The sequence below is a fragment of the Elephas maximus genome, chromosome 10 (genome assembly GCF_024166365.1).
Source record: "Elephas maximus indicus isolate mEleMax1 chromosome 10, mEleMax1 primary haplotype, whole genome shotgun sequence".
Taxonomy (NCBI): domain Eukaryota; kingdom Metazoa; phylum Chordata; class Mammalia; order Proboscidea; family Elephantidae; genus Elephas; species Elephas maximus.
In genome coordinates, this window is record NC_064828.1 from 77,245,388 (window position 1) to 77,272,855 (window position 27,468).

At 47.1% G+C, this 27,468-nt stretch overlaps 2 protein-coding genes across 3 annotated transcripts in view; both read right to left on the minus strand.

The window, feature by feature from the left end:
* Positions 1 to 2,165: 2,165 nt before the first annotated feature.
* Positions 2,166 to 6,487, minus strand: GPX2 (glutathione peroxidase 2). The gene is made up of 2 exons (XM_049898244.1): positions 6,146 to 6,487; positions 2,166 to 3,566 (listed from the first exon to the last, which is right to left on the minus strand). The coding sequence occupies exons 1-2, from the start codon at positions 6,365 to 6,367 to the stop codon at positions 3,216 to 3,218; spliced, it is 573 nt and encodes a 190-aa protein (XP_049754201.1). The 5' UTR covers positions 6,368 to 6,487; the 3' UTR covers positions 2,166 to 3,215.
* Positions 6,488 to 9,112: 2,625 nt separating this feature from the next.
* RAB15 (RAB15, member RAS oncogene family) overlaps positions 9,113 to 27,468 on the minus strand; it is a 29,196-nt gene continuing 10,840 nt past the window's right edge. Inside the window, exons 2-8 of one of the 2 annotated variants that reach the window (XM_049898243.1) lie at positions 16,653 to 16,818; positions 15,776 to 15,836; positions 14,953 to 15,013; positions 14,383 to 14,460; positions 13,601 to 13,690; positions 12,134 to 12,199; positions 9,113 to 11,955 (exon numbers count right to left, since the gene is read on the minus strand). In XM_049898243.1, coding sequence (XP_049754200.1) covers positions 11,797 to 11,955; positions 12,134 to 12,199; positions 13,601 to 13,690; positions 14,383 to 14,460; positions 14,953 to 15,013; positions 15,776 to 15,822 — 501 coding nt within the window. In that variant the 5' untranslated portion in view covers positions 15,823 to 15,836; positions 16,653 to 16,818 and the 3' untranslated portion in view covers positions 9,113 to 11,796. The remainder of the gene's footprint in view (positions 11,956 to 12,133; positions 12,200 to 13,600; positions 13,691 to 14,382; positions 14,461 to 14,952; positions 15,014 to 15,775; positions 15,837 to 16,652; positions 16,819 to 27,468) is intronic. The other variant, XM_049898242.1, reaches the window with a different exon arrangement.

Here is a 27,468-nt window from a genome sequence, read left to right on the forward strand (position 1 = left end):
AAAGCATTTGTCTTCTTTACTTTCCTTCCTGAGGTACAAGAAAGAAAAGAAATCACTTGTGGTGTAATTAGGAACGTGGGCTTGTCCTGCTGCCTCACTTCAACCTTATTTCTCTACCAGCTCCATGATGGTCAGACCTCAGGTCTTGCTAGTCAGGCTCTTAAATTTAAAAGCTCAGCCTATATGGTTGTGATGATGTTTTAGCTAGCTCTTGTCTTTTTCATATGGTCTTGGGTTCTTCTAATACTAATTAATTGACATGATATAGTTTGGGCACAATCAAGTGTGGTTTGTTGTAAATTATCACTAGAGGTATATGCTCACTATTCTTTATTTCAGTGTGTAGGAGTCCTCTTGTTTTATTTTGTGAGCGGAGCTAACTTCAGTGAATTTGAGGCTCTTGATGTTAAAGTATGTTTCTTGACTGTAGTACAAGTCTATTGTGAGATACAGTATGGTTGAGTGGAAAGAAAATCAAGAGACCTATGTCTACAATTGGCTTTGCCACCTACTAATGGTGGATCATTGGAAAGTCACTTAACCTACGTGTACCTCAGTTTCTTCAATGGAAAAATAGAAATAATCACACCTCTTTCACAGAGGTTTTAAATCAAATGATACAATGTAGGTGGAAGCATTTTTAAACTGTGCGATGCTATGTACAGGTAGCTTTCAGGTGATTCTGTCCATCCTCTAAATTGAGTAACATTACCACTGCACTTCTGGGAAAGCTTGTTAATGGGACATATCCCTACTTTCTGAATGCCTTAGGGAAATTCGATTAAATAGTTCTGTTATCTAGGAAAGTGAGTGATTATATTAACCTTTGCTTTGTCTGTTGGTGACCACGAACTGATACTTCTGAGGGTGAAAGGGGGATAAACAAGATGAAGAATAAAGGAGACAATTTCTCATTATTTTAACAACAGCATCAATAAAGATTTAGTAAAGCTAAATTGTAAAATAAGCTCCTCCAACCCTGTCTTTCCTTTTCTCTGTTGAGCCAAACTAGTCAGGTTCTCCTCTGAAGCAAAGAGCATTTCCCCTGCCCAAGTGAGGGGCCCTCTTTCCAGCATTATTGCCCTTTCTGACTATCTCAGCAAAATCATTATACTGTAATTCCCATTCCTTTGGGAATCCCTAAGCAGTTCTTTCAACTTGATTCCCATAGGGAAGACCTAGAGTACCGTACTGGCATTGCCTGTGGCATAATACCAACATCCAGGATAGCTGGTTCTGTTACTGGGCACAACAACAGGCTAAACACTGTCAGGAAAATGAACAAATCATGCTAGCATCCAGCATGAATTCTGCATTTTATTTTATCAGGGAAGTAACTTGTCTCCACAGTTTTGCTCTAAAATCAGTGTGTGGTCCTGCCCTGAGACTGCCCTCAAAGAATTCATACTCCAGCTGCTGATTTCAAGAGCAGGAATCTGAAAACACTTGCATTTTCAAAAGAATCAAGGTTAGCTTTAATTTAGCAGAAAGCCTTGCAAAAGGATGCCATTGGATTCCCACTATCACCCTCAGGTTACTCTCTTCAAATAAAGCACAATGAGATGGCGTTGTTGTTGTTAGGTGCCGTGGTGTCAGTTCTGACTCATAGCAACCCTACGTACAACAGAACAAAACACTGCCTGGTCCTGCGCAATCCTCACAATCATTGCTATGTTTGAGCTCATTGTTGTAGCCACTGTTTGAATCCATCTCATTGAGGGTCTTCCCGACATCCTTCTGCAGGAACTGGCCCCTCCCGATAACATTACCTATCCTGATAGCATTAGTTGAAAACTTACTACTTGAAGGGATCTTTAACCTCTATTCCACTGGTATTTCTCAGGTGATGCAAGTATTTAAAAAATGGTTGTGGGGAGCAGAATAATTAAGGGAAAGGCATTTTCCCTTCAGCATTGGAGTTCTCAAGCAGTGTGTCCAGTTGGAGAACCGGCCTTCAAGGACTTCAATGAAGAGTAGTAAAATATGCCATCTAGTGGTCAAAGGGAAGAAAGGCGAAATGGAAAGGTTCCAGGACAGTTTGTGGGGCAAAGTGACAGGAGCAATGGCCTTCCAGCAGATCTTTTCCAGAACATGATAGGACCTGGCCCTGGTGGTGCTGGTACTTTTTTAATAGACCTACGCTGGATGAGGAATCTGGGGCACCATCCTTACAAAGCTGTTTAGCAGAAGTCTGTTCTACAGTGAACAGCTGTTACATTGGCAGGTATGAAAGCAGGCCTTCTTCCAACCCCACTCCCATGGAAGGAGAAATGAACCTAGTCATTCATGCCTAAACATGTTTGTCTTGTGCCTGAGTTTGTGAATATATGAGTTTGAGAAGAATGGGATAGAATGTGAACTTAAAAGAATCTGTCTAGCAAACATTCAAGAATAAATATTACTCCGTAAGATGATCAGGAAAAAGGATAAAATGCTCTTTGTATTTCTAGTAACTGCACCTTCATACCCGTGTTATCAGTAAAAGTTGACCAGATTGACTTTCCAGGAATTTCTCAAAGCGCAGACAGTATTTAGTTGGCTCAGTACCCACAAACAGAATGACATCTTCCCAGTTGTGATCTTCTAATTGACCTCCCAGTAACCTCAACCAAAGGGCCCAAAAGGGTGTTTTCCTCTTCTTTGCTTCCCTTACCACCCTCTTGTTTTATCCACTTCTGGAGAAGAGTAATAAAGTAATGATTCAATTTGCATTTCCTGCAATTCCAACTGCCTCGGTAGACCTTGACCGGAGCCCGCTTTCCAGGCAGTGATTGGGTGTCCCCTCAGTCAAAGCCTTCCTCTGTCAAACCTTTGTGTGCTACCAGCTTCTCTATTTCACCTGCAATTTTTTACCCTCTATCATTTATCAAGGAAAAAGACACAGAGCCTCACCATTTCCACACCTGCCCTTTATTAAACTCATCTAGCAGGCTGGCCCTAGGCCCTTCACATTTCTCAGACACCACCCACTGAGTTTAGGAAGGTGCCATCATTCTGCGAAGGTCCAGAGCCTACCCAAGTCTTGGAGTTCTATGTCGAATCAGCAACCAGAGGGTTAGGAGAGGGAAAGGAAATAGGCAGACTGGAAAGGCAGGCTCTTCAGTGAAGCAGAATGATCTCAAGGGAAAGCTTAGCCCTGAGGGCACACTGAATCCTAAGGAAGGATACTGAGGGACTGAATGGAGTGGGAGATCTGTGTGCTGAACAGCTCACATCTATATGGCAACTTTGAGGAGGCGCTTGATGTCAGGCTCAATGTTGATAGTAGGGAAGGTGCGGCTGTAGCGTCGGAAGGGCTCCCCCTCCGGCCCTATAAGGAACTTCTCAAAGTTCCAGGACACATCTGAGCGGCGCACAGGGCTCCAAATGATGAACTTGGGATCGGTCATGAGGGAAAGTGGGTCATCATAAGGGTAGGGGAGCTTGTCCTTCAGGTAGGCGAAGACAGGATGCTCGTTCTGACCATTCACCTCACACTTTTGGACAAGGGTAAATGTGGGCTGGAAGCCACCTCCAGGGCGGACATACTTGAGACTGTTCAGGATCTCCTCATTCTTACAGTTCTCCTGAGGAAGGAAAAAGACAAAGAGCATGGAAAAGGGAAGGGGGAACTGAAAGATCCATACCATGCAAATCTTTTACCCCCGTTCCCTTCCAAGATCATTCTTTTTTTCATTCCCCTTCTCTCTTTCTCTATTCTTTCTCCATTTGTTTTGGCCTATTCTTGACTTGGAATTTCCCGCTCACAGTTATTGTTTGATGGTTTCCGAAAATTCTTGCAGTTCTAGTTTGGCTGTTCTTATACTGAAAGATTTAGCATTTTTGAGCTGTTGCATCTCTTTCCAATCTACCCTGAGCAGTTCTTAGGGTATCTGTTTGAAGCTTCAAGAAACCTTGAGATGAGGGCAGAAGAAAGAAAGGGAAAGGAGATCTCAGGTTATACTGCCTAGCACACTCTACTTACCTACCTACCCACCTACCTATACAGACGTATGTACACACCCTGCCACTACCTTCCCTCTCCTCTGCTCTGGATTTGTGTCTATTGCTTTTAACTATGGAAATGTTGAGTATTGCCTTTGCCTCTGCCTTACTCAGTTCATTGAACTAAGGATGAAATTGAGGTTCAAAGGAATGGGATTTATAGCTTCTTGCTTTCATCCTGCCTCATCCTAGAACTAAAGCACAGGTAGGAGGAGGCTCTGATGAAAGAAGACCCCATCCAAGTAAGTCTAGTTCTCACATACCACAAAGGAAAAGCAAGTTAGAGACAACAATGAATGTCCTAGGTGGTCACTTAGTGACCACTAGGCATGAATTAACTAGGATAGAGGGTTTAGGGCTGGGACTAGGCCCAGGGGAAGGGGAAGTTAAGGGAATAAGTGCTTGAGGGCTAAAGGTTGTGAATATGTAATTATTACTCCTTTAACTTAGAGGCTGCTATCCCAAGACTTTTGTACCTCCTGTTTGCTCACTAGCCTCAACTATGAATGCTTTAGCTCTGAAACTGTTACCTGTCCTCACTGCCTCCCCATTGCCATCCCTGTCCTATCTCTCCTCAGCATTCCCCACCTAATAACCCCAAAAGTTCCACGAGAATCCTTATTCATGATCCTGTCTTTCTCCCATTCCACCCCAGTTTAGGAGTCAGATATCTTCCTCTGGGAGAGAGTTTCTCCCTCTGACCTGCTAGAGCCAATTAGTACAGTCAGTTTGAGGCATCAGGTCACCACGAGCCTAGAGTTGATCTCTATTAGAATTCTTATCTCTTAAGGCAAATGGCTAGCTGACTTCTGGCAGGTTATGGACTCCCTCTAACAACTAGCTAGGCTGGAATGATGGCATAAGGCTGGAGGCACCTCTAGGGCAAGAGAGAGACCCCTAAAGGGGTTTTGCCCTTTCCATCTCCCCTGCCACGACAAAGCCTATTAAGAGGACTGAGACAGGAAAGGAAGAGCAAGAGCAGTAATGGTTTTGGCTCAGGTTTGTCACAGCCAATGACACTTCAGCCTTCCTGCTTATATCTCTGCTAATCTTCCTTGTCTTCACGCCACTGTGAATTGAACTAAGGGGATTATAATAGAGCGTTCACTTAGGGACATTCTGCCTGCTTGTGCCATTAAAATCATAAGTGGAAAGAGAAAAATCACTTAAAAGATAACTCGAGGTGTGTGGGCTAAAGATCTATAACAACTTGGTCCATTAGTCAGAGACAGAGATGTACACGTGACCCAGAGAGGAGACACATGCTCGCTGTGAACCGTTACCCCACCCCTGTATTTACTTTCCACATGGCTGATTTATTTTTTTAAGCCTTCAATCTAAATAAACAAGTTGTTTGCATTTGTATAATACTTGATTTTTTTTTAGGTTGCTTTTATATCACCTGAACCTCACAATAACCCTATGAGATAAGTGGTATTAGCCTCAATTTATAGTTGAGGAAACTAAGACAAAATTTGAACGACTATTTCTAGGGCACAGAGCCCTTAAACAGCAGAACCAAGACTAGGTAGAACTAAGGTCTCCTAAGTCAATCCGATCCTAGTTTGATTCTTGTTCTATTTCCTCTGCTCATTCATTCAATAAATACTTAATGGGTGCCTTCTATAATGTTCTGTTGTGCAGAGGGTCGCAATGAGTCGGAACCGACTCAACGGCACCTAACAAGAACATTTATACCCTGGAGCCCTGGTGGTGCAGTGGTTAAGAGCTCAGCTGTTAACCAAAGGTCAGCAGTTCGAATCCACTAGCCACTCCTTGGAAACTCTGTGGGGCAGTTCTACTCTGTCCTTTAGGGTTGCTATGAGTCGGAATCGACTTGGGCAGCAACAGGTTTGGTTTGGTTTGGTTTTGGTTTCTATACCCTAGGCACTGAGGACACAATAGAGACAAAAACAGGTGTGGTACCTGCTCTCATGGAGTATAGCGAGGAGACAATAAACAGTGTTTAATCTCAAAACTAAGAGGTACAGACCGTGAGAATCATATACACTTCTCCTCGGTATTCACCTAAAGACCTAGATCAACAAAACATACCCCACAATTCCAGACACTCCAACACACATACTCACTCACACCCTTCCTCATCCCCCTCAAGCTACATCAGCCCAGCTCCTTGGGTACAATACAAAGGACCCCTCACCTGATGTCCAAATTGGTTGCAAGGGAAGCCGAGAACTACCAGGCGCCTGGGAAAGCGGCATTGCAGCTCGTTGAGCTGGGTGAAGTCCCGGGTGGTTGTGCCTCAGAGCGAGGCCACATTCTCAATCAGCACTGCCCTGCCTCGGAATGTGTTGAAATCTACCTTGTCCCCCTCCAGGCTGATAGCACTTAGGTCGTAGAAGGACTTGGCAATGTGAGTCATGGTAACAGCACAGAGTGAGCCCTGCAGAGTGGAGGGAGCCCACTTAAGGGCCTATTAAAGGGAGGGGAAGAAGGAATGAACCAGGAAGGAGGAAAGAAAGGATCTCAGAATGGGGCTTTGAGCATCCCCAGGATGACTTAGCAAAAATAGTCACCCACTTGTAAGTGTTATTTGAACAAGGAGCTTACTCCTCCTATTTACAGACTCTGAACAAAGCCACCTCCCTGCCCCACCTTAGTCGTAACCTGGGAAGGGCCAATTTGATACCTCTGAGCAGACATGAATAATTAACTACTTGCAGGAAACTAGAACCCTAAAAGCCAAATGGGGAGGAAAAAAAGGAGGGAGAGATGCACAAGGATTGACTCCTACTTGCCCCAGCAAGTTGTTTTCACTTGGCACAGACACTTATTGAATGCCTGCTGAGTGCCAAGCTCTGAATTGTGCAGTGAGAGGTCAGGGCCTGCTGAGACCTGAAAGATGAGGAAGAGAATTGGGGCTCGTGTTTGCCCGACTCAGGCTACAACTGAAATATCACTGTTCAAATTTTTCTCTTTGGCTGTTGCTTTCCACAAACACAAAATCAAAGGGAACCTTAGGAGGAAAGTATGTGATTTTTCTAGAAATAATGGCTTTCAGTGCCTCAGCTTGAACCCGATTGAAGAGATGAAGTCTTGAAAAGTCTTTCAGTGAGAGGTGTTTCTTGTCCTGGAGAACATGTCTGCCCTGCCTCTGCACTGTACCATCTACATACCCCATGCTGCCCCCTGCCTCCCTGACAAAGAAGGTGCAGTCATCACTGTGATAAGGGAGAGGAGGAATCAGAGAACAGGGTGTAAACTCAAGGTGGCTGAGCTGCACCTATCTCCCCTTAAACAAAGCTTCAGTCCCGAAGATTTTTCAGAGACAGGCTTGTGCTGGTCATCTCCGCACCAAAGAAAGTGGGCAGGAGATGAACCCACTGTGGCTGAAGAGCCGGCCAGGACATTCATGGAGTTTTCAACACCAGCCATGTCATATATTATAGGTCATCTGAGTTTCTGCTAAGGTCAACCATGGGAACCTACCCTAGAAGCTCACAGAAATGAAAAAGACCATAATTGCCACTTTATTCTTCCAAGCACCCACTGACTCAATTTTTTTTTTTTTTTTTTAGTGCCTTGATTTCTCTATCAGTAAAACGGACAATTAGGCTTTACCTGGCTTTGGGATTTTAGAGTGAAATTTTCAGTAACAATGCAAATGTTCACTGCTAGAGAGTGTTTTCGCAGGTACACATCCATTGGGAACTGTCTGCTTGAACAGAGCAAACAAGCAAGGCTGGGGAGCAGCTGTTCTCGAGGATCCAATTTGTTGAAGAGAGGGAAGAACTACTTGCTAAGGAGTGTTCAGCTTTTCTGTCTTTGTAACCTGCTCCATGGCTGTTCATAGCATGCAGGGACCTATATATCCCAAAAGGCTGCTTCTAAAAAGAAGCCTCCATTACCTAAGTGGGAATGGGGACTTCTGCCACTAGAAGAGCTGGCAGGAAGAGCAGAGTGACATATGTCCCCAGCTGTGTCTCGGAGTTCTTAGAAGCAGCCAATAGGCCTCCCTATCAAGCCACTGAGCCAGGACTTCGTACTGACAATGGGCAAAACTTGTAATGACATCAGCTTCCTAGAGATTTATCTGCATGCCTAGAGCTTCCTCAGTACTCTCTGGGCTTCCAGACACCTCTTATTGGCTGCTCTTTTAGGATCCCTCTCTAGTAAGGCCGTAGAAGATTCTGAGCCTCGAGGGGGTTTCCTCCTCTTTCCTTTTGTCCAGGTACAACCTAGAACCCTTATGAGTCTCCCAGGTTCTCACCTTTCATGATTGAATAAAACTGACAAGGTTCTACTAAAATACCTCATTTCCAACTTTACCTCATCTGGCCCCACTCGCCAGCAGCTTCTGACTTTGGCCGTGACTCCCACAACTTTCCACAGGGACGGTGGTTGTTGTGGAAACAGCATTGGCTTAGTAGGCAGAAAGCCTAGGTGGGTGGTTCTCGACTCTGGCTGCAAATGAGAATCACCTACAGATTTTTCTAGAGATGCCAAAGCTTTACCCTCCGGAGGTTCCAATTCTGTGGTTTCTAGCCCAACTCTGCCACTGTTACTTGGTGCCACTAGGCAAATCTTTTAACGTCTGTAAGCTGTTTCCTTATCTGTTGAATGTGGATAAAGATAACCACCCTCCCTATCTCACACAGCAATTGTTGGGGTCAAAGGAGATGAAGTATATAAAACTGAGAAGTGCAGGTTAAGATCTTAGGCTATTATTGGCCTGCCTTGTTTTACTTCTTCCTTCTTCACGCTATCTTTACTGCATTCTACTTCATACAACCCTGTACGCCGAAGTGTGGTATTAAATACCTCATGGAGTGCTGAGATCCTAGTCTGCCTTTGATCCCCTGAGATTAATCTCTCCTCATGCCTTCAGGAAGACCTGTTCCATCCAAAATAGACGAAAACCATCGACTTTAGAGATTTCCCTCAGAACACAGATGTTCAGCATTCACCCAATGACATGTTAGCAAGTTCTTCCTTGTGCTTCATCTTATTTCTGCAAGGTAAGCCTATTGCAGGGCCTGGGGACTTTGCTTTGGGCTCCCCAGCAAGTAACGTAAGAGAAGGTACAAATTGGAGGACAGTGTTTGCTGATTCCATTGCCAATCCACGGCTGTGGCTTTAGTCTTCCAGAACCTCTTTCCCCAGCACTGCCTCACCCCCTCCTCCATCACTGCCAGGGCCTAAGTGAGACCTACTCCAAGGGACTCAATACAGGCTGCCACACCTGTGGTTTGAAATATTCTTTATTTTGTAAACATCCGTGTTTAAAATAGATGAACCCTGATCACAATTCATATAATGGACCCGAGACACAGTACACAAAGTTCACCCGTCATAGGGAGATGGTGGGGGCTCAAGAGCATGGTGCCTGGGGGCTGGGCTGAGTCTCAAGACAGCAGGTGCAGAGGTGGTGATGTTAACAGGCCAGGTGGGCCTGCTCAACAGCCTGGACTAATGCCAGATCCCAGGTCACCTCTTCGACTGGAGTTTACGGGTGAGAGGCCAATTCTGGTACCTAGTAACTGTTAACTCCACCCTAAAATTCCAATCCCTCCTTCTGCCCTCATCTCTTTCCCCAGCAATGGCCCTTGTGGATAGGGCTAATCAGTCCATAGAGTCCCAACCCCAAGTGATCTCTTCCAGAACCCCTAGGGTACAGTAAAAACGTAGTCCCTCTTTCCTGAGGGGGCTGGGAGAAAGGCAATGGTGCTCTGCCCAATCTTCAGGGAAAGCTGCAACACTGACCCACAGGTTGGCACCAGTGCCCAGTATAACTTCCCCTTACTGAAGTCCCTGGTTGAGGGCAGGCTGAGGGTTGGCACTGCCAACCTCCCCAGCCCCATATGTGATGCTGCATATGTCTTGGTACCCAGGGAGTCAGTCCTCAAGGAAGCATCCCCAGCCATAGCCATGGCTTCATCCTAGACTCAGCAAAGTTTCTCGTTAGCTAATGATTTATAACTATTCCTGCACTCCTCTTCCTGCTACTATGCTAACCTACCCTGTTCCTTAATCCTGAGCTACCTCTCCTGCTGGCTGTTTCCTGGTTTGTTAAGAGACAAGAGGAAAGATCTGGTGATTTTGCACCCCCACCTTTTTTGGAGGAGTAAGGAGGATTCCTTCAGATGTGTGTGCCCTAGATTTTGGTTCTAAGTTGAAGAATGCTCCATGCCCAATACTTGTCCCAGCCATGTGGTTGCAGCTAATATAGCTTGAGAATGATCCTCTTATCTGGACTTCTCCCACCATGTAGGTAGGGACTAGGAAGGGACCCTAGTAGGAGTGGTAATCAACTTGTTCCTTCACTTTCAAGCTACTCTCAAACCACATGGGTTTAAAGAAACTTCTTCCTGAACAAAGAACTCTGGCGGAGGAAGCCCTATTCCCACTACCTGTAGCCACAGCACAGTTGGCAAACCCTCAAGAGTCCTATTCAGGAGCTAGAAGGGCAAGATGAACACTTTATCTTGAAGGCTGAAGAGAACAGCACCAACCATGTCTATGCAGGGCCTTCCTTCTTTCGTCCCGTAAGGTCCTTGCCCTTCTCTCACAAATGCTGGATCCCAGGAAAACCTTGAGAGCTGAAGGTTGAGTTCAGTGAAAGACTGAGGTGGTTACAGCTCCTCTCACCTCTGCCAGAGGATCGTGGGGAAACGTTCTTCTCCCACAAGAAATGGATGATGGAGCCCAGCAGGCCCTGCTGCTGCCACATCCCCCTCTGGTTGCAGTGTTGTCCCTGGCCTGCTCTCCCTGGCTCTTAACCTGATGTAGGAGCTAGTCCTTTGTCTCCAGATGCTCTTCTTCCTGGAGTGCATGGTGACTTGTCAGTGTCACCGGCCCCAGCGCTCTCCTGCCCCTGCAGTGCCCTCAGGTCCTGGCCCACATCTGTAAGTTCAGGAGCCCAGGTGGAGAGAAATTGTGTCCACACTGCATGGGAGGTAGAGAATGGAGGTGACTTTTTATCCCTGCCACCCCTCACCATTTTTTTCTTCTTCTCTGGAGCACTACCTCTAAGCTCGGTTCCTCCAGAGAGACAGGCAGGCAGGCAGGCAGCCAAGCGAAACCAAAGCTCAGGCTTGGGGAGCAAGTAGAGGTAGGACAGCCCCAGGCTTGCGGCCCACCAGGTTAGTGTTTCCTCCCTACCTTGATGTTCCACTTTCCCAGATCACTGGGGAGACAGGCACATGGCACAAGAAGGGAGCGGTGGGGCAGGGAGGATAGGAAGAAGCACCCTGCAGCTTTTGGCCCACCCACAAAGCCGGGGGGTAGTTCTCCCTGGAGCAAAGGGTATGGAACATCCCCACAAGCCTGGGCCCATTCCCTTGGACAGGGTTAAGAAGGAAGGAAAGAAAGAAGCTGCACCAGCAGCCATACAGTGAGACACAGAGGAAAAGGGCTCTGAGGGGCTTTGATACAAAATACAGTGTAGAAGAAGGACAAAGAACAAGAAGTGGGAAGAAGAAAGAAAAAGCAGACAGGAGACAAAATGTACTGAGAAAGAAGAAGCCTTAAAGTGGCCTTGACCCCAGTCAGCCATCGTCTGGGGAGCCTGGGGCGATTAGACCGTGCTCACAGCACTCAGGGTTCATAGCAGGCTTATGGCTGGGGAAACAGGTTGAAGGATACCACTCCAGGGAGAGGGCTGGGGGCAAGGCTGCTCAGAGATGACGGCAGAGATGCTGTCAGGGCCAGGCAGGGGGGAGTAGCAGCTACTGATATTCAACAGGGTCATCCAAATGAGAGGACAGCAATGGGGAAAAGCCCAGGCTCCCGTCTGCCCAGAGGCCTCCTGAGGGAACAGGGGTATTGTATAGGGTGCCCCACACAGGACCCTCAGCACCAGCAGGTTTTTGGAGAGTTTGCTGGGCCCTCAGGTTTGCCCTCATCCTCCTCCAGCTCTGCCAGTGCCAACTCATTGCTGGCATGTGTCCGGAGACCATCCAGTTCCTTCCTGTGGGCCTGCAGCACCAGCTCTGTCAGACGTGTGAAAGACTGGGAAACCAAGGGGCACATGTTAGTCAGCATCTCCTCCTCTTTCCCTTGCTGCCGTGTACCTGCCCAAAAGGGGAGGTTCCACTATTGTAGCTTCTATCTGCCACCCCCTCCTCTTGCCACCCCACTCTGCTGGACTCAGCCAGAGAACAGGGCAGCTGGTCTCCAACGATCTCACCTCTTTAATGTTGAGGTTTGTGCAGGCACTTGTTTCATAGAAGTCCATGCCATACTCCTTAGCCAGCTGCAAGAGAAGAACATTTCTAAATGGGAGTCAGTCAGAGAAGGGAGGCTCTCACAGCACCTGGCACATCCTTCTGCCATCATATTACAGACCAGGCTGTGTCCTGACAGTTTCCCAGAGTAGGTAAGTTCTCAGACCAGACTGGGAGCTCTTTCTAAGGCATGGGCTAGCACAGAATGGGAAAGGTGCTCTACAAATACTCTCCCCCTCAACACCCATAACCCATAACCCATCCACATAGCCATTATATACATCATACACCAGGACACAATGACACCAAAATGTTTTACATCTTAATGAAGAACACGAGCTTTGGAGTCAAACAGACCCAGACTTGAATACTGGTGGTGCCGCTTAGCAGCTGTACGACTTTGGACAAGTTATTCTCTCTAAGCCCAAGTTTCATCATTTGTTAAATGGGATGATAGTTGTGCCTTTTGCCCAAGGTTGTGGAATGATTAAATAGGGTCATGCATCTAAAAGCACTTGCCTAGCACAGCACACCAGACATACCCGTACCCATTGCCATCGAGTCAATTCTCTTAGTGACCCTACAGGAGAGAGTAGAGCTGCCCTAGAAAGTTTCCACGGAGCGCCTGGTGGATTCGAACTGCTGACGTTTGTGCCACCAGAGTTTCCATCAGACATACAGTGCTCAATAAATACTATTATAAAAGGTTTTGTCTCTACTTTCAAATTGTTCTAGAATGACCATGTGTTATATTTTAATAGCCAAAAAAAAAAAATTTATTTTAAGTGTTAGTGGAATGCTATTAAATGAAGAAGGCAAGAAAAGGTCTTGAGGCCCCCGGAATGGGTGGATGACTCTTATCTCAGAAACACCAATCTTTCTGATCTCTGTGAGGACGGTCTCCCAGTATGTTTGGAAATTCCCTCAGTGCCCTCCTCCTACCCCTTCTGCCCCCATGGCCTCTCCAACCATGGTCCTTTACCTTCCCTCATTTTCCTTCTTACCTCTTTCAAGGGTAAGGAGAAAGGAGCAGGAGTGTATGGAGGAGGGTGGGGGGTGGGAGTGATATTTCCTGACTGTAAAATGGTAGCTATGTCTTGATGCTGTTAGAAAAGTCAGTAACTTGGAGTTCTTCATCACTAACATGGAGACCATCTCTTAAAGAGGATAATTTTGTTTTTTGGGACTTGGACTGGAGAGAATTGCTGTCCAAGAAGTCTTTGTTTCAGGATGGACCCAAAACCACTGACCAGAAGGACAGGAGGCAAACTCTCTAAGGATGGCGAGTTGCCCAGAGCCTTGGGGTACTGTGGGAGGCGTGGGAGGAGCTGATGATGGTGAACAGACGCCTGGACCCCAGTTCTTATGCCTGGCCCTGAAAGTGCAGCCAGAGACCCAAGGATGGATTCAGCCGGCTCACTCCCACTTACCTGCTGCCCTTGCTCTCTTCCCACTTGCCGTTTCTGCTCTTCATCAGCCTTATTCCCTATGAGAATCTTCTGTACGCCTTCTGGTGCATACTAGGGACAAAGGGTAGGTCTAACTCCCAGTGAGTGCTGCTTCTCCCTCCCCTCTCCCCTATCATACAGTCTATACTGGTTTCCAAATCAGCACTAAGTTTAAGAGCCCTAGGGACAGAACAGACTGATTGGATGCAGGCGCCATGCTGACCCCAGGGGTCCTGGAAGGATGTCATGGGGACAGCTTAGCGTAGAAGATATTATAATTGGTGCTCCCTTGGGTTGGACAACTGGTATCAGAGCTGGAATGAACAATGGGCTTAGTCTAACCCCTCATTCTACAGATGAGGAACTGGGAACCCAGAGAGTTCAAATGGCTTACCTACAGCTCTACAGCCATATGGCAGAGCCAGGACCAGGACCCCAGTCTGTCAACTATGCTTGGTCCTGAGATTTCAGGAAGGAAGCTATTCACAGGGTAGGGCTTTAAACTAACTCACTTCTGGGGAAGAAACTGCCATGAGGCCTGGCAGAGAATGAAGCAGGAAGATATGGCAGCCGTGGCTTCTTCCCCATGTCTTACTTACCCACAAGTTTTCATCCAAGGGGCCACTGGGGTGTGGAAGGCAAGGTTTCCTGGTAGCATTTACTCACCAACCCTGACAGCTTCAGCCCTTCCCATCTGGCTCTCACTTTGCTTTCCCCTCTGAGGCCCCCTTTCCCTACCCCTATCAATGTGGTGGGTCTCCTACCTCATCCACATCACTGACCCACTTCATGATGTGCTGGTAAGAGCGCTCGCTGCTAATGTCGTAGACTAAAAATATTCCCTGAGAGAAACAAAGAGAGGGAGATGGGGGAGAAAGACACACACAGACAATGCACAGTCATGGTCCAAAAGGGGTGTGTGGTACCTTAAATGCTGGGTCCCACTCTCTGCCCCTTCTCCCAGCTTAGTTATGAGGTTCCCCCAGTACCCAGAAACACCACCTTCCCTCTCAGACCTTCAATGCTTCAGCTTCCTAGGCTCATTGCTGAACTCCCTGGGACTGGAGGACACTGGATGCTTTGACCTAGGTCTTTGGCCAGGGTGGAAGTTGGAGGTGAGGGGGCTTATGAGGACCTGCCTGTAGTGAGTACTCAGTGAATAATGGAGACTGAATGATCAGCAACAACTGAAAGCTTCCCTTGAGGCTGCCCCTCCCCAGTAGGCAATCTGAAAGCCCTATTTTGGGGGTCAGTAGCACAAATAACTCAAACACCCAGAGCTGGGAGTTTGCGTGGCAGCTTCCCACCTCTGAACCCTGAGAATGGCGGCTCACCTGTGCCCGTCGATAGTACTGCTTTGTGATGGTCTGATACCTCTCCTGCCCCGCTGTATCCCTGCAGTAGAAAGCCAGTCCCTCAGAGGAGCAGGAACCAAGGAAGCCAGGTAGAGAGGGGAGAAGCAGGAACTGGGGAGACCCTGTGCCCTTGCAGGAAAAACTGGGGAGCTGCAGGGTGAAAATCAGTGGAGCTTTGATCCTTGAAGGAGTCCAAACATACCTGACTCTGCAGGAGAGGCCCAGACATCTACGCTGGCACTGCCAAAAGTTCGGCAGTGCCTTGGCCCCTCCTGACAACTATATCTGGACTGAGAGTCGCAACCATAACTCAGCTTTAGGAAACTCTCCAGAATTTGGCCATTGTGGCCAGACTTGGCTGGATGGGGAGTGGGGGGTATTGCTGCCATACCCACAGTCCCTGTGGGACCTCTGAAGGCAATGCCTATACTGTTCTGGAATTGGGCATCAGCTCCAAATGCTGGCAAAGGCAGTGCTTCCAGGCCTTCAAGAGCTATAGCAGCTGTGCTGTACTGAGAAATTCTCACTAGGGTCCCTCCCTCCTTCCAATCTTGACTTTAGTGGGGCACAGCCTTATCCTAAGACAAACCCACAGTGGTTAGTTTGCCAATTCCTTCTCAGTCCTGCCTTCTTATGACTTGTGGTCAATCTCATAAAATTTCTTAAAACGAAATTGGAGTTCATATCTTTTGAGACTTCTCTCCATCAGAGAGGTGGTCATTATCCAAGATGCAGCCTAGGGCTTTTACACATGGTGAGGCAGCTGGGGAGCAGTCTAGGGCCTTCCTCCTACCCAACTCACCAAATCTGTATCCGTACTTTGATGCCATCTACCTCTATGGTCTTCATCTTAAAGTCAACGCCTGAGGAAAGGGAGAAAGCAGGACAGTTAGAAAGAGTAAGAACTGAACTGTGAAGTTCAGAACTTTACAAAGTACTGCATAGTAAAGGCCCAGGGCACTCACACTTGAGATTTCCCTTTGGTTTAATTGGCAGAGAGATGGCATAAGGTAAGGGACTTCTTTAACCAAAAATTGACCCCAAGGAAGTGTCTGGAGCTTTGAATGGGGCTTGCTTTCCTCACTGAGCTGAGAGTGACCAGCAGGAAAGGGCTCTGGGGAAGCAGAGGAAGGCAGATTGAACATGGGAGAATTCATCACTGCCTCAATCAACAGCCCCAAAATGTGTCTCACTCTACTCGCGTGTGAAGTCTTCCTATTTATACTGTACTTCTGAAGAAAATCACCTCTGTTTATCCACCCTGGAATTCTTATCCCTAGGAATAGCAAGCTACCTCATTTGGCTGGGTTTTCACTCTCTGCCTTATTAGTAACCAGGAGGGGTTACAGTACTGTTTTGAATGTGGGGAAGGCAGTCAGAGACTAGAGAGATAGAGGACTGTTCCAACCCTTGCCTCATCATGGTGTGTATGAAGCCCAGAGCAACTAGCGAAGGCCTGCCAAGCGGAAGTCCTCAGTGGATCTCTGCTGTTGACTAACGCCTGTCTATAGCAGGAGGCACTGTTTAATAGAAGGAGCAGAGGCTTTGAAGTCAGGCTTGAGCTTGAATCCTGACTCTAGCCACTTAACTCACAGCTATGACTTTGGGCACTTTGCTCCTCTGCGCCTCCATTTCCTCGCCAATAAAATACGGATATTACCAATCATTTGGAATGTTACCTTAAGATTAAGGTGCGCCAGACCCAAGCCACGGTGTTTTCAATTGCCTCCTGTGCATGTGAAAGCTGGACGATGAATAAGGAAGACTGAAGAATTGATGCCTTTGAATTGTGGTGTTGGAGAAGAATATAGAATATACCATGGACTGCCAGAAGAATGAACATATCTGTCTCGGAAGAAGTACAACCAGAATGCTCCTTAGAAGCAAGGATGGCGAGACTATGTCTCGCATACTTTGGACATGTTGTCAGGAGGGATCAGTCCCTGGAGAAGGACATCATGCTTGGTGCAGTAGAGGGTCAGCGAAGAAGACTCTCAATGAGATGGACTGACACAGTGGCTGCAACAATGGGCTCAAACATAACAACGATTGTGGGGATGGCGCAGGACCAGGCAGTGTTTCGTTCTGTTGTACACAGGGTCGCTGTGAGTCCAAACCGACTTGATGGCTCCTAACAACCACAAGAACCAATTGTTTCAGAGGGTTGCTGAGAAGACCAAGCGAGATATGGTGCCTGGCACATGATAGGTATTCAGTCAATTGCAGCTCCTCTCACTGTAACCTAGTACAGTGGCTGGTACATGGCAGGCACTTAGTGAGTGACTGTCAGTGACCATATGAAAAGGCAGGGGTATGGTATGTCATTGGGGGAGCACAACCAGGGTTCTCAGGCTCATCTTCCCAGGGGCTTAAGGGCCAAGGTGTCACAGGACACAGGAAATATAAAGGATTTGGCAAACCACCCCAGGGCAGAAACATATCCAGGAGAATTTGCAGCAAAAGAAGTCAGCTAGGATTGGGCTTGAATCTGAGTGATGGCAGAGAGATGAGGGTAGATGCATTTATCATCACCGCTCTCCCCAGCCCTAACTGTACCCAGGCACAGTGCCCAGTGATTCAAGAGCTCTGTCAATTAAGCTTCATGTACTCCCTGGAGACAGTCTTCAGATGAGAATATGATAAAGAGTTCTGGACCACACATCACCAGGCTGCACAGCACAGAAGACCCCAAAGGTGCCAAAATTCCCAACATCACAGCCATTCCACCTTATCATTAGTTCTTTGCCAGATGGGAATACATCTCCCCTTATTCATCCTGTCCCCAGTTCTCCACAAAAACAGAAAGATTAAATTCAGTCTCCCCCCTCTCACCATCCAGACTAATCATCATTTAATTAGAAAGGGGAAAAAAATTCAGAACAGACAACCTGAATTGCATAAACCAAGTTGGTCAGACGTGAATCACTTTTCGCGTGCCCAAGCTGATTCATACCTATTGAGCTCTACTTTTCCAAATGGGCACTGTCTGTACGCCCTTCTTCAATGTGCACTGAGAAAGAGCGGAGAAGAGGAAGAGGATGAAGGGGGGAGGCAAGAAAAGGGCCACCTGGTCTTGGTGGGGGGCAGGCTAGAACATCCTGAAGTCCCTCCCCAGACAAACCATTATCAAGAATTTGCATCTTCCCAGAGTAATTCAGAAACTGGCACCATCTTGTTGTTGCATGGTATAGTGCCTTCTTCCAAGGAGTACCAGAAATTTTGTTCATTTTAATTTTTATAAAGCTAGCTCATCCTCAAGAAGCCCTGGTGGCGCAGTGGTTAAACACTCAGCTGCTAAACAAAAGTTCGAACTCACCCAGCAGCTCTGAGGAAGAAAGACATGGCAATCTGCTTCTGTAAAGATTACAGCCTATGAAACCCTATGCGGCAGTTCTACTGTCACATGGGATCAGCATGAGAGGAAATCAACTCATAGGCATCTAACAACAACAACAACCTCATGCTAGCCGAGCAAGCCTGGTAAAGGACAGTACCTTGTGCAAAGTGGTTATCAGGGGTGCGGTTAGAAGGTTATACTTCCTTTATCTGACAAACATTTATGGGAGCCTACTATGTGCCCTGCATACCGCTAGGTGTGGAGAGAGCACGGAAAAAGACATATGGTCGTCCCTGGACACTTTGATAGCCCAAGATTGGAACCATTCCCGAAACCAACTCTACAGACAGGGATTGGCCTGGACGATAAGATAGACAATGAGGCTGGTGAGGAGTGAACTTCGTGGCTCAAGTACATACATGAGGCTATGCAGGCAACTCCTATCTGGTGGCTAGATGAGAAGGAAGAGGGGAACAGGAGCTGGTTGAATGGACACGGGGAATACAGGGTAGAGAGAAAGAATGTGCTGTCTCATTGAGGGGAGAGCAGCTGGGAGTGCACGGCAGGGTGGGTATAGCTTTTTGTATGAGAGACTGACTTGATCTGTAAACTTTCACAATAAATGAATCTGAAAAAAAAAAAAAAAAAAGACATATGGTCTCTGCTGTCATAGAGCTTTGTTGCTTTTGGTTGGCTGCCCTCGAGTCAGCCCACAACTCATCGTGGCCCCATGCACGACAAGATCAGTCCTTTGTGCTCCATAGAGTTTTCATTGGCTGATTTTTCAAAGGAGATCGCCAGGTCTTTTTCCTAGTTTATCTTATTCTGGAAGCTCCACTGAAACCTGTTCAGCAACAAGGCAACATGCAAGCCTCCACTGACAGATGAGTGGTGGCTTAACAGATGAGTCGGTGGCTTTACTTGAGGTACGCTGGCTGGGAATCAAACCTGGATCTCCTGCATGGAAGGTGAGAATTATACCACTGGACCACCACAGAGCTTAGTGGGAGGGAAGCAAAGGCACAGGGAGGTAAAATAACTACCCAGGGTCAGCACAGCAATTAGCAGAGATTCAAACAGATTTGTTTGATGCGAGAGCCCATGCTACCCCCTGCACTGCTTCCTGGAGGAAGGTAAGAGTTATTTATTAACTACACATACAAGCCTTAACTATGCTTAGCTTCCTGTTTCCCAGTGGGTCCATGACAAAGACTCAGCTGAGAGAGGAGCTTTCAGTACTAGGGGACCCTTTCCATGTGAGAGAGGGGATGGAGGGAGAGATGGAAACAGGCTGTTAGAAGAGGCATGGCTGACAAGAAGCTATGGAAGTACACTGGCAGTGGGGGCTGGGCTTTGATTTCTTCTCACCCCTTTCCTCCCATCTTAGCTGTGTGGCCACGGACCAAGACAGGAGAGTTCTGGGGGCTCAGAGCACCCCAAAACCCCACATCTTGCAACCTCGCCCTTACTGGCCACCCAATAAAATTTGTTTTAACATCTCTGTAAAGTAAAATGCTTCAATTTCGGCTACTTATATGCGCTAATACATGGTGGAAGAAATAGAGTGTCTTCTGAGGGATTTTCCCCTCTCAACTCCCCCCCCCTTTTATTAAAACATTTTATTGTGTTTTTGGTGAAAGTTTACACAGCAAATTAGGTCCGCATTTAACAATTTCTACATAATTTGTTCAGTGACATTGGTCCTCCCTTTTTCATTTAAAAAAAGGTAACAGCCCAAGGATCTTCAAGTGGAACCAACGACTCCTTCAGCTCTGCTCCCACACACTCTCCCGGTCCACTGTGCCACCTGCCAATCACCCCTGGCCTGCAGTAGCCTGTGCCCATCCACGTCCCCATCCCTCTCCCTGCATAGCTGCTGGGTTTTTTCCACTGCTGAGCAGTGCAGGACGTCAGAGAGCCGGCCTTCCTTAGTTCCCTACAGAGTCATGCCTTCTCACCTCTGCCAGGCCCTCGCAGCTGCTTAGCACACTGTTCATATTTGCATTCATACTGTGTTCACCTGTCACAGTCCCTACAGCTAATGCCCTCCCCCCAGCCCAAGGCTTCAGCCCATCCCTGTGCTCTCAACAGAACACCTTTTCTGCTCTTCTAAGGGCAAGGTGGATCTGCCTGATGATGCCTGTCCTCTGAGGCCCACCTCATTTCCTCAGAATTTGCCTCTGTCCTCTCTGCCTTCCCACAGCAGAGTCCTCTCTCCTTTCCTTGTCTCACCTCTCAGTGTCCTCATCAGACTCCTCGGGGTATACATTCGAGCCACTACCCTCTCTCTTTGTTGCATCTTCAGTGTCTTCTTTTCTACTGGAAGAAGGAATGTTCCCTCTCTAAGTCTATCCCCAGAAGTTCTCACTCTGACTCCTCTAAGGCTGAACTTAACAAGCTTGAAGGTGCCCAGGGATCCCTGCAGATCGTTCAGGTGCAGATTCTGATTCAGGAGGTGCGGGAGGAGGTCTGAGATGCTGCATTAAGCTTTCAGGTGAAGCTGATGCAACTGGTCCACGGACCACACTTGAAATAGCAAGCTTCTAAGATGGTGGCTCTCAGAGTGTGGTCCCCAGACCTGCAGCATCAGTGGCACCTAGGGACTTGTGAGAAATGCAAATTCTTGAGCCCCACCTCAGATCTAAGGAATCAGGAAACTCTGAGGGTGGAGCCAGCACTCTGTACCAACAAGCTCTCAGGTGATTCTACTACATGCTTAAGTTTGAGAGTTACATCTAGACAACAGCTTTGCACCTGGTATTGAGAGGCTGCATGAGAGTTCTGTTTCTCAAGGTGTGCTTTGTAGACCCTCAGCTTTAGAATCACCTGGGTGAGTTTTAAAAAATGCAGCTACCTTGATTGCACAGACCTACTGAGTCAGAACTTGTGAGGCCCAGAAAACTGTATGTTTAACAACATCTTGCATAATTTTTAGATAGGGGAAACTAAGAGAGCTATAAGATAGTGGAAGAGACATCCATTGGCATTGAAATTAGAAAGATCGGAGTCTGAATTCTGTTTCTGCCACTTGCTGTGTGACTTTGGGCAAGTTTTAACTTCTCTGAGCTTCAATTTTCTTATCTGTCAAATGAAAAGAATGCCACTTGCCTCCTAAAGGTTGTCATGGGATATAAATTAAACTATGTCTGTAAAGCACCTAGCACAGAGTAGAACATGGTTCTCTCGCTCCTGCCTTCCCTCTGCTGAATAAAGGCTTCCTGGGGAGCAGCCAGAAAAAACAACCCAGAATATCCGTGATGTAGAATGGATTACGTAGTCTAGTCTTCTGCTACTCAATGTTGGTCCAGTGACTAAAGCATCAACATCTTCAGGGAGCTTGTTAGAACTGCAAATTCTCAGGGCCCACCCCAGACCTACTAAATTTTATGCACAAAAATGTTTGAGCATCACTTTCTAGTTCATCTCTGAGCAGGACCACACCCAAGATTCACAGTAATACTGCATGTATAGTACACTCCTTAGCTATGAATTCAGAGCCCTTAGCTCTTATGGCAGCCCTAGGAAGTCCACAGGAGTGGGCAATATTACCATGAGGTACAGAGAAGTCAAGCAACTTACTCATGTTCTCACATCCCATAGCTGAGGCCAGAACTAGAAAACTGTCACTTAGAACTTACCCAGGGACTTCTAAGTCAATCGGCAAAATAATTCTAGTATGAAAACATTCTGCATCCCACTTTGAAATGTGGCGTCTGGGGTCTTAAATGCTAACAAGCAGCCATCTAAGATGCATCAATTGGTCTCAACCCACCTGGAGCAAAGGAGAATGAAGATCACCAAGGTCACACAATAACTCTGAGCCCAAGAGACAGAAAGGGCCACAGAAACCAGAGACTTACATCATCCTGAGACCAGAAGAACTAGATGGTGCCCGACCACAACGGATGACTGCCCTGACAGGGAGCACAACAGAGAACCCCTGAGGGAGCAGGAGATCAGTGGGATGCAGACCCCAAATTCTCATAAAAAGACCAGACTTAATGGTTTGACTGAGACTAGAGGAATCCCGGTGGTCATGGTCCCCAAACCTTCTGTTGGCCCGGGACAGGAACCATTCCCAAAGACAACTCATCAGACATGGAAGGGACTGGACAGTGGGTAGGAGAGAGATGCTGATGAAGAGTGAGCTGCTTGTATCAGGTGGACACTGGAGACTGTGTTGGCATCTCCTGTCTGGAGGGGAGATGGGAGGGTAGAGAGGGTTGGAAACTGGCAAAATTGTCACGAAAGGAGAGACTGGAAGGGCTGACTCATTAGGGGGAGAGTAAGTGGGAGTATGGAGTAAGGTGTATATAAGCTTGTATGTGACAGACTGACTTGATTTGTAAACGTTCACTTAAAGCTCAATAAAAATTATTTAAAAAAAAAGAACTTACCCAGGGTACTCTTTACTGAACCACTGGCTTCCCACCCTGTGAGGCTGTAGAATTTTACTGCTTTTTCATTCATAGCCTGGTATTATGAGGTGTCTAGAACAAATTATGGATAATGTTGAGAAGAATGTGAATTCCAGAACATTTAATTGTGCTCATGAGAAACCTGCACTTAGACCAAGAGGCAGTCATTTGAACAGAACAAGGGAATACTGCATGGTTTAAAGTCAAGAAACATGTGCGTCAGGGTTGTATCCTTTCACCACACCTATTCAATCTGTATGCTGAGCAAATAATCTGAGAAGCTGGACTATATGAAGAAGAGCGCAGCATCAGGATTAGAGAGACTCATTTACAAATGACAATATGCAGATGACACTACCTTGCTTCCTGAAGGTAAAGAGGACTTGAAGCACTTATTGATGAAGATCAAAGACCACAGCCTTCAGTATGGATTACATCTCAACCTAAAGAAAACAAAAATCCTCACAAGACCAATAAGCAGCATCATGACAAACAGAGAAAAGATTGTCAAGGATTTCATTTTGCTTGGATCCACAATGAACACCCATGGAAGCAGCAGTCAAGAAATCAAATGACGCGTTGCACTGGGCAACCTGCTGCAAAAGATCTGTCATTTTAAAAACCAAAGATGTCACTTTGAGGACTAAGGTGTGCCTGACCCAAGCCATGGTGTTTTCAATAGCCTCATATGCATGTGAAAGCTGGACAATGAATAAGAAGACTGAGGAAGAACTGATACATCTGAATTATGGTGCTGGTGAAGAAAACCGAATACACCATGGACTGCCAAAAGAAGGAACAAATCTGTCTTGAAGGAAGTACACCCAGAATACTCCTTAGAAGCAAGGATGGCAAAACTACGTCTCACATACTTTGGACATGTTATTAGGAGAGACTAGTTCCCAGAGAAGGACATCATGCTTGGTAAAGTAGAAGGTCACTGAAAAAGAGGAAGACCGTCAACAAGATGGACTGACACAGTGGCTGTAACAATGAGCTCAAGCATAACAACGATCGTGAGGATGTTGCAGGGCTGGGCAGTGTTTCATTCTGTTGTATGTGGTGTCGCTGAGTCAGAACCGACTTAATGGCACCTAACAACAACACAACAGAAGTGAGGAGTTGGGTATACATGGGGCAAGCCATAACCTACTTCCAAGGAACTCACTGAGGTAGTTCATGACCCCACTAAGCCCAAATTCTTCATCCTGGACAGTGCCACTTCAGTGTCCCTCCAAAACAGCCCACCTCCTCTCCCAGGTAAAGAGAATACTCAAGTGTGAAGCAAGCAAGCAAACCACCTCTACACAGTCCTAGCAGAGGTTCTTAGAGACCTCAGGAGCACTGGGAGGAGAAAGAGGAAGACCTGGCTCTCCCGCAACTAAAGCAGCTCTTCTTTCATTCACAATACACTAGATGTGTCAATCATAGTGTCTGACACACCCAGTGCCCTTTTCCAGCTAAAACTGCCCAGGCCAAAGGGAAGCAAGGCTGGGTGCAGTGTGTTCTTTGTAAAGAAGCAGCTACTGACCAGACTAGGATGGATATCTGACTCAAAGGAGCCCCACTAAGGGGAGCTGACAGGTGTAAATACAGTATGCCAGGTATTGGACCTGCCCTGGGTGCATGGCACCACCGAGCAGTTTCTATTAACCCCGTAGGGCAAACAGAAAATGGCGCCTATGGCAAGCACTGAAATTGTGCCCCTGTCCAAATTTTGATACCCCCTTTTTAGATAACTTTACCATAATATCAGCTCAAAAATGTAAGTCAAGCTTATTAATCTTCTAATTAACACATTACTGTGCCTGAGGAAAGACGTTGGGCTGTACCGGATTAACAGAAACTGCTCAGTGGCGTGTGGCCCTTTACCAGGGCCGTGCAACACCCTGCTGCTTGAGGAAGGTTAGCTAAGCCAATCAAATCAGCTCCCTCCAGACAGCGCAGGGGAACTGCTGGTTGGTAATGAGAGGTGCATGAGGCAGACAGATGTTCCAAGAGAAGCAGAAATGCCTAAAGACAGTGAACATTCTAGTGGGGGGACGCATTTCTTAGAGCAGCCATCAATCCAGACCAGACTCAGTTTCCAGTTCTAGCCTATGGGAAGCCTCATAACACAGCACCCTTTACTTAACGGAACCTGAGAGCCTCAGGATTGCTTAGAGTCACAGTCTGACTGACTGGTGCCTAAGAGTGCCACCAAGCTGGCAAGAAGTTTCACCTGGATGGATTGGGAAGAGGACTTCTAAATAAAGTTCCCTGGTCCTGTTTCTTATCTTCTAAGATTTCCTGACTGTTGCTTCCATGGGCGTTGACTGTGGAGCCAAGAAAGATGAAATCCTTGACAACTTCAATCTTTTCTCTGTTTATCACGATGTTGCTTATTGGTCCAGTTGTGAGGATTTTTGTTTTCTTTATGTTGAGGTGTAATCCATACTGAAGGCTGTGGTCTTTGATCTCCATCAGTAGGTGCTTCAAGTCCTCTTCACTTTCAGCAGCCAGGTTGTCCGAGGTCGCTATGAGTCAAAAATGAGCTCGACAGCACCTAACAACAACATCCCCAGCTAGGCAATGCACCTAAGAGACAGACAATATATTTTATGTTTCACAAAGTTTCTATTTTTTTTTTTTTAAATCTCTAGCCTTGGTGACAACACAGTGCCAGTGTACAGTAGTGACTCCACTAGTATGAGTTGAAGTACTGAATAGATTTCATGGAATTTTCCTGCCCTAGAGAGCATAAGGAGGGACGGGTGCCTGTGGCTCAAGAGCAGGGACATGTCTTCTGCCTTTACCACGCTGCCATCTGAACTCCTCATACACACTGACAAGAAGCACTGTTAGCAAACAGTGCAGCATGCCTTTGAATGGTGTTGCCCCCACACACAGCTGTGGCCTGAGGCAGCACAGCCCCAGGCCTCCTGCTCGCTCCTCCTGCGGTGTCCCTGGCTGTGTGGCCACCACTCCTCCAGCAGCAATGCCTAATGACTGCGAGCCACTGCTCAGAGCCCCGGAGTGCAGTGCCAATGCTGCTGTCAGAGAACTGGAGGTCAGGAGAGGCCTTCCTCTGAGCAGCAGGGCTGGCAAGAGGGCGCTGGCACTCACTGGGCCCCTAAAACATTCTGCCTGGGGTGGTAAAACAGGGTAGTGCTTACTGCCTCCGTAGTACAGCAAGGAGGGGCTGTGAAGACGGTGAAAAGAAGGAAATGGCACATCCAGGTGAATGAACACTCCCTATCACTGTCTGCCTCCAAAGAAAGCCCTGGAAAGCACAGAGGAAGTGCCACTTAAGAATGTGAGGAGCACGGTCAAAAAAACACAATTGTGAGGTCACAGTTTGGTTTCCGTTCTGTTTTCACCACTATCTGTGTGTTCTTGGGAAAGCCACTTCTCTTCAGTTTCTTCACCTGTGAAACAGAAGTAACAATCCCCGATGTCGGAGGATTTTTGTGAGGACTAGGAGATGAGGCATAAAACCTGTAACACAGGGCCTGCGCATAGAGCTTCATTAAATGTTAGCTGGAGAAACCAGCAGTCTCACTTAAGGAAGGACAGATTAGGGAACCCAGAGTCACAGCTTAGGGCATGAAAAGAGCTCTGGGAAGTAGGAGGGGACTCATGTTTAAGAGGAAGAGGAACAGGGCAGGGACAGGAGACAAAGAGCCAGAATTGAGCGGGAGTGTTTCAACAACAAGGGAAACTACCACCCATGGTGGAGCTTAGATACAAAAAAAAAACCCATTGCTGTCTAGTGGATTCTGACTCATAGCGACCTTATAAGACAACTGTAAAACCGTCCCATAGGGTTTCCAAGGAGCAGCTGGTGGATTCAAATTGCCAACCTTTTGGTTAGCAGCCGAGCTCTTAACCACTGTACCACCAGAGCTCAGATGGCCCCCCAAATTTACCAGGAAACCAATAATACCATTTCCCCCCTAACTGAGGGGCACGTGAGGGCAAGATTTTTGGAAAGCCAATCCCTCTCCCTCCAGCCAGCACTTCATGGGTTAATGTACCAGCTTGCCTGCCTGCCAAGTGCCACATGCTTCAGTGGAAACAGGGCTGCTTCTGGGTGCCAAATGTTATCACTGTGATCAACCACAACCCAAAGGACCAGCAGTGTGACGTGAGCCTTTTCATTTGCAATGAGATTCCACAACAAGGAACAATTTAATACACCTGAAACCCAAGGCAGACACTCAATCCCCGGGGCCGTGCTGGCTCCAGTTACCACGCACAGGCTCCAGGAATGCCCCCATTCCCTCCCCCTGGAGGAAACCAGCATGTGCTGGACATGTGAAGCTCCTGTGCGCAGTGGCAGGAGGTCACCTCCAAAGAGGTCACCCTGAGCAACCCCCAAAACACACTTTGGGAAAAAGCAGAACCTGGGGGAAGTGGTTCCTGCAGTGGCAAAAAATTTACCAGGAAACCAGTAATGCCATTTCCCCTTACCTGAGGGACAACATGAAGGGGAGAATAGGGAAGAGAATAACACAGAGAAGAGCTGAGAGACAAAACTAAAGGCAGGATTCAATACAAAGGCTCCTGGTACACAAATGTCCCTCATACCAATTACGTAAGGGGAGAGAGATGAGACTGTCTTTGCCCTAAACCTGCCACTTGCTGCAGCCCTCTGGCTTCTATCTGGAGACTCTCAGCCTCACTGTTTGCTGGAATGCACGCCAACAGGCCTTCCCCTCTTAAAGAATTGCAGCCTAACTGTCCCTCATGCTGGTCTCA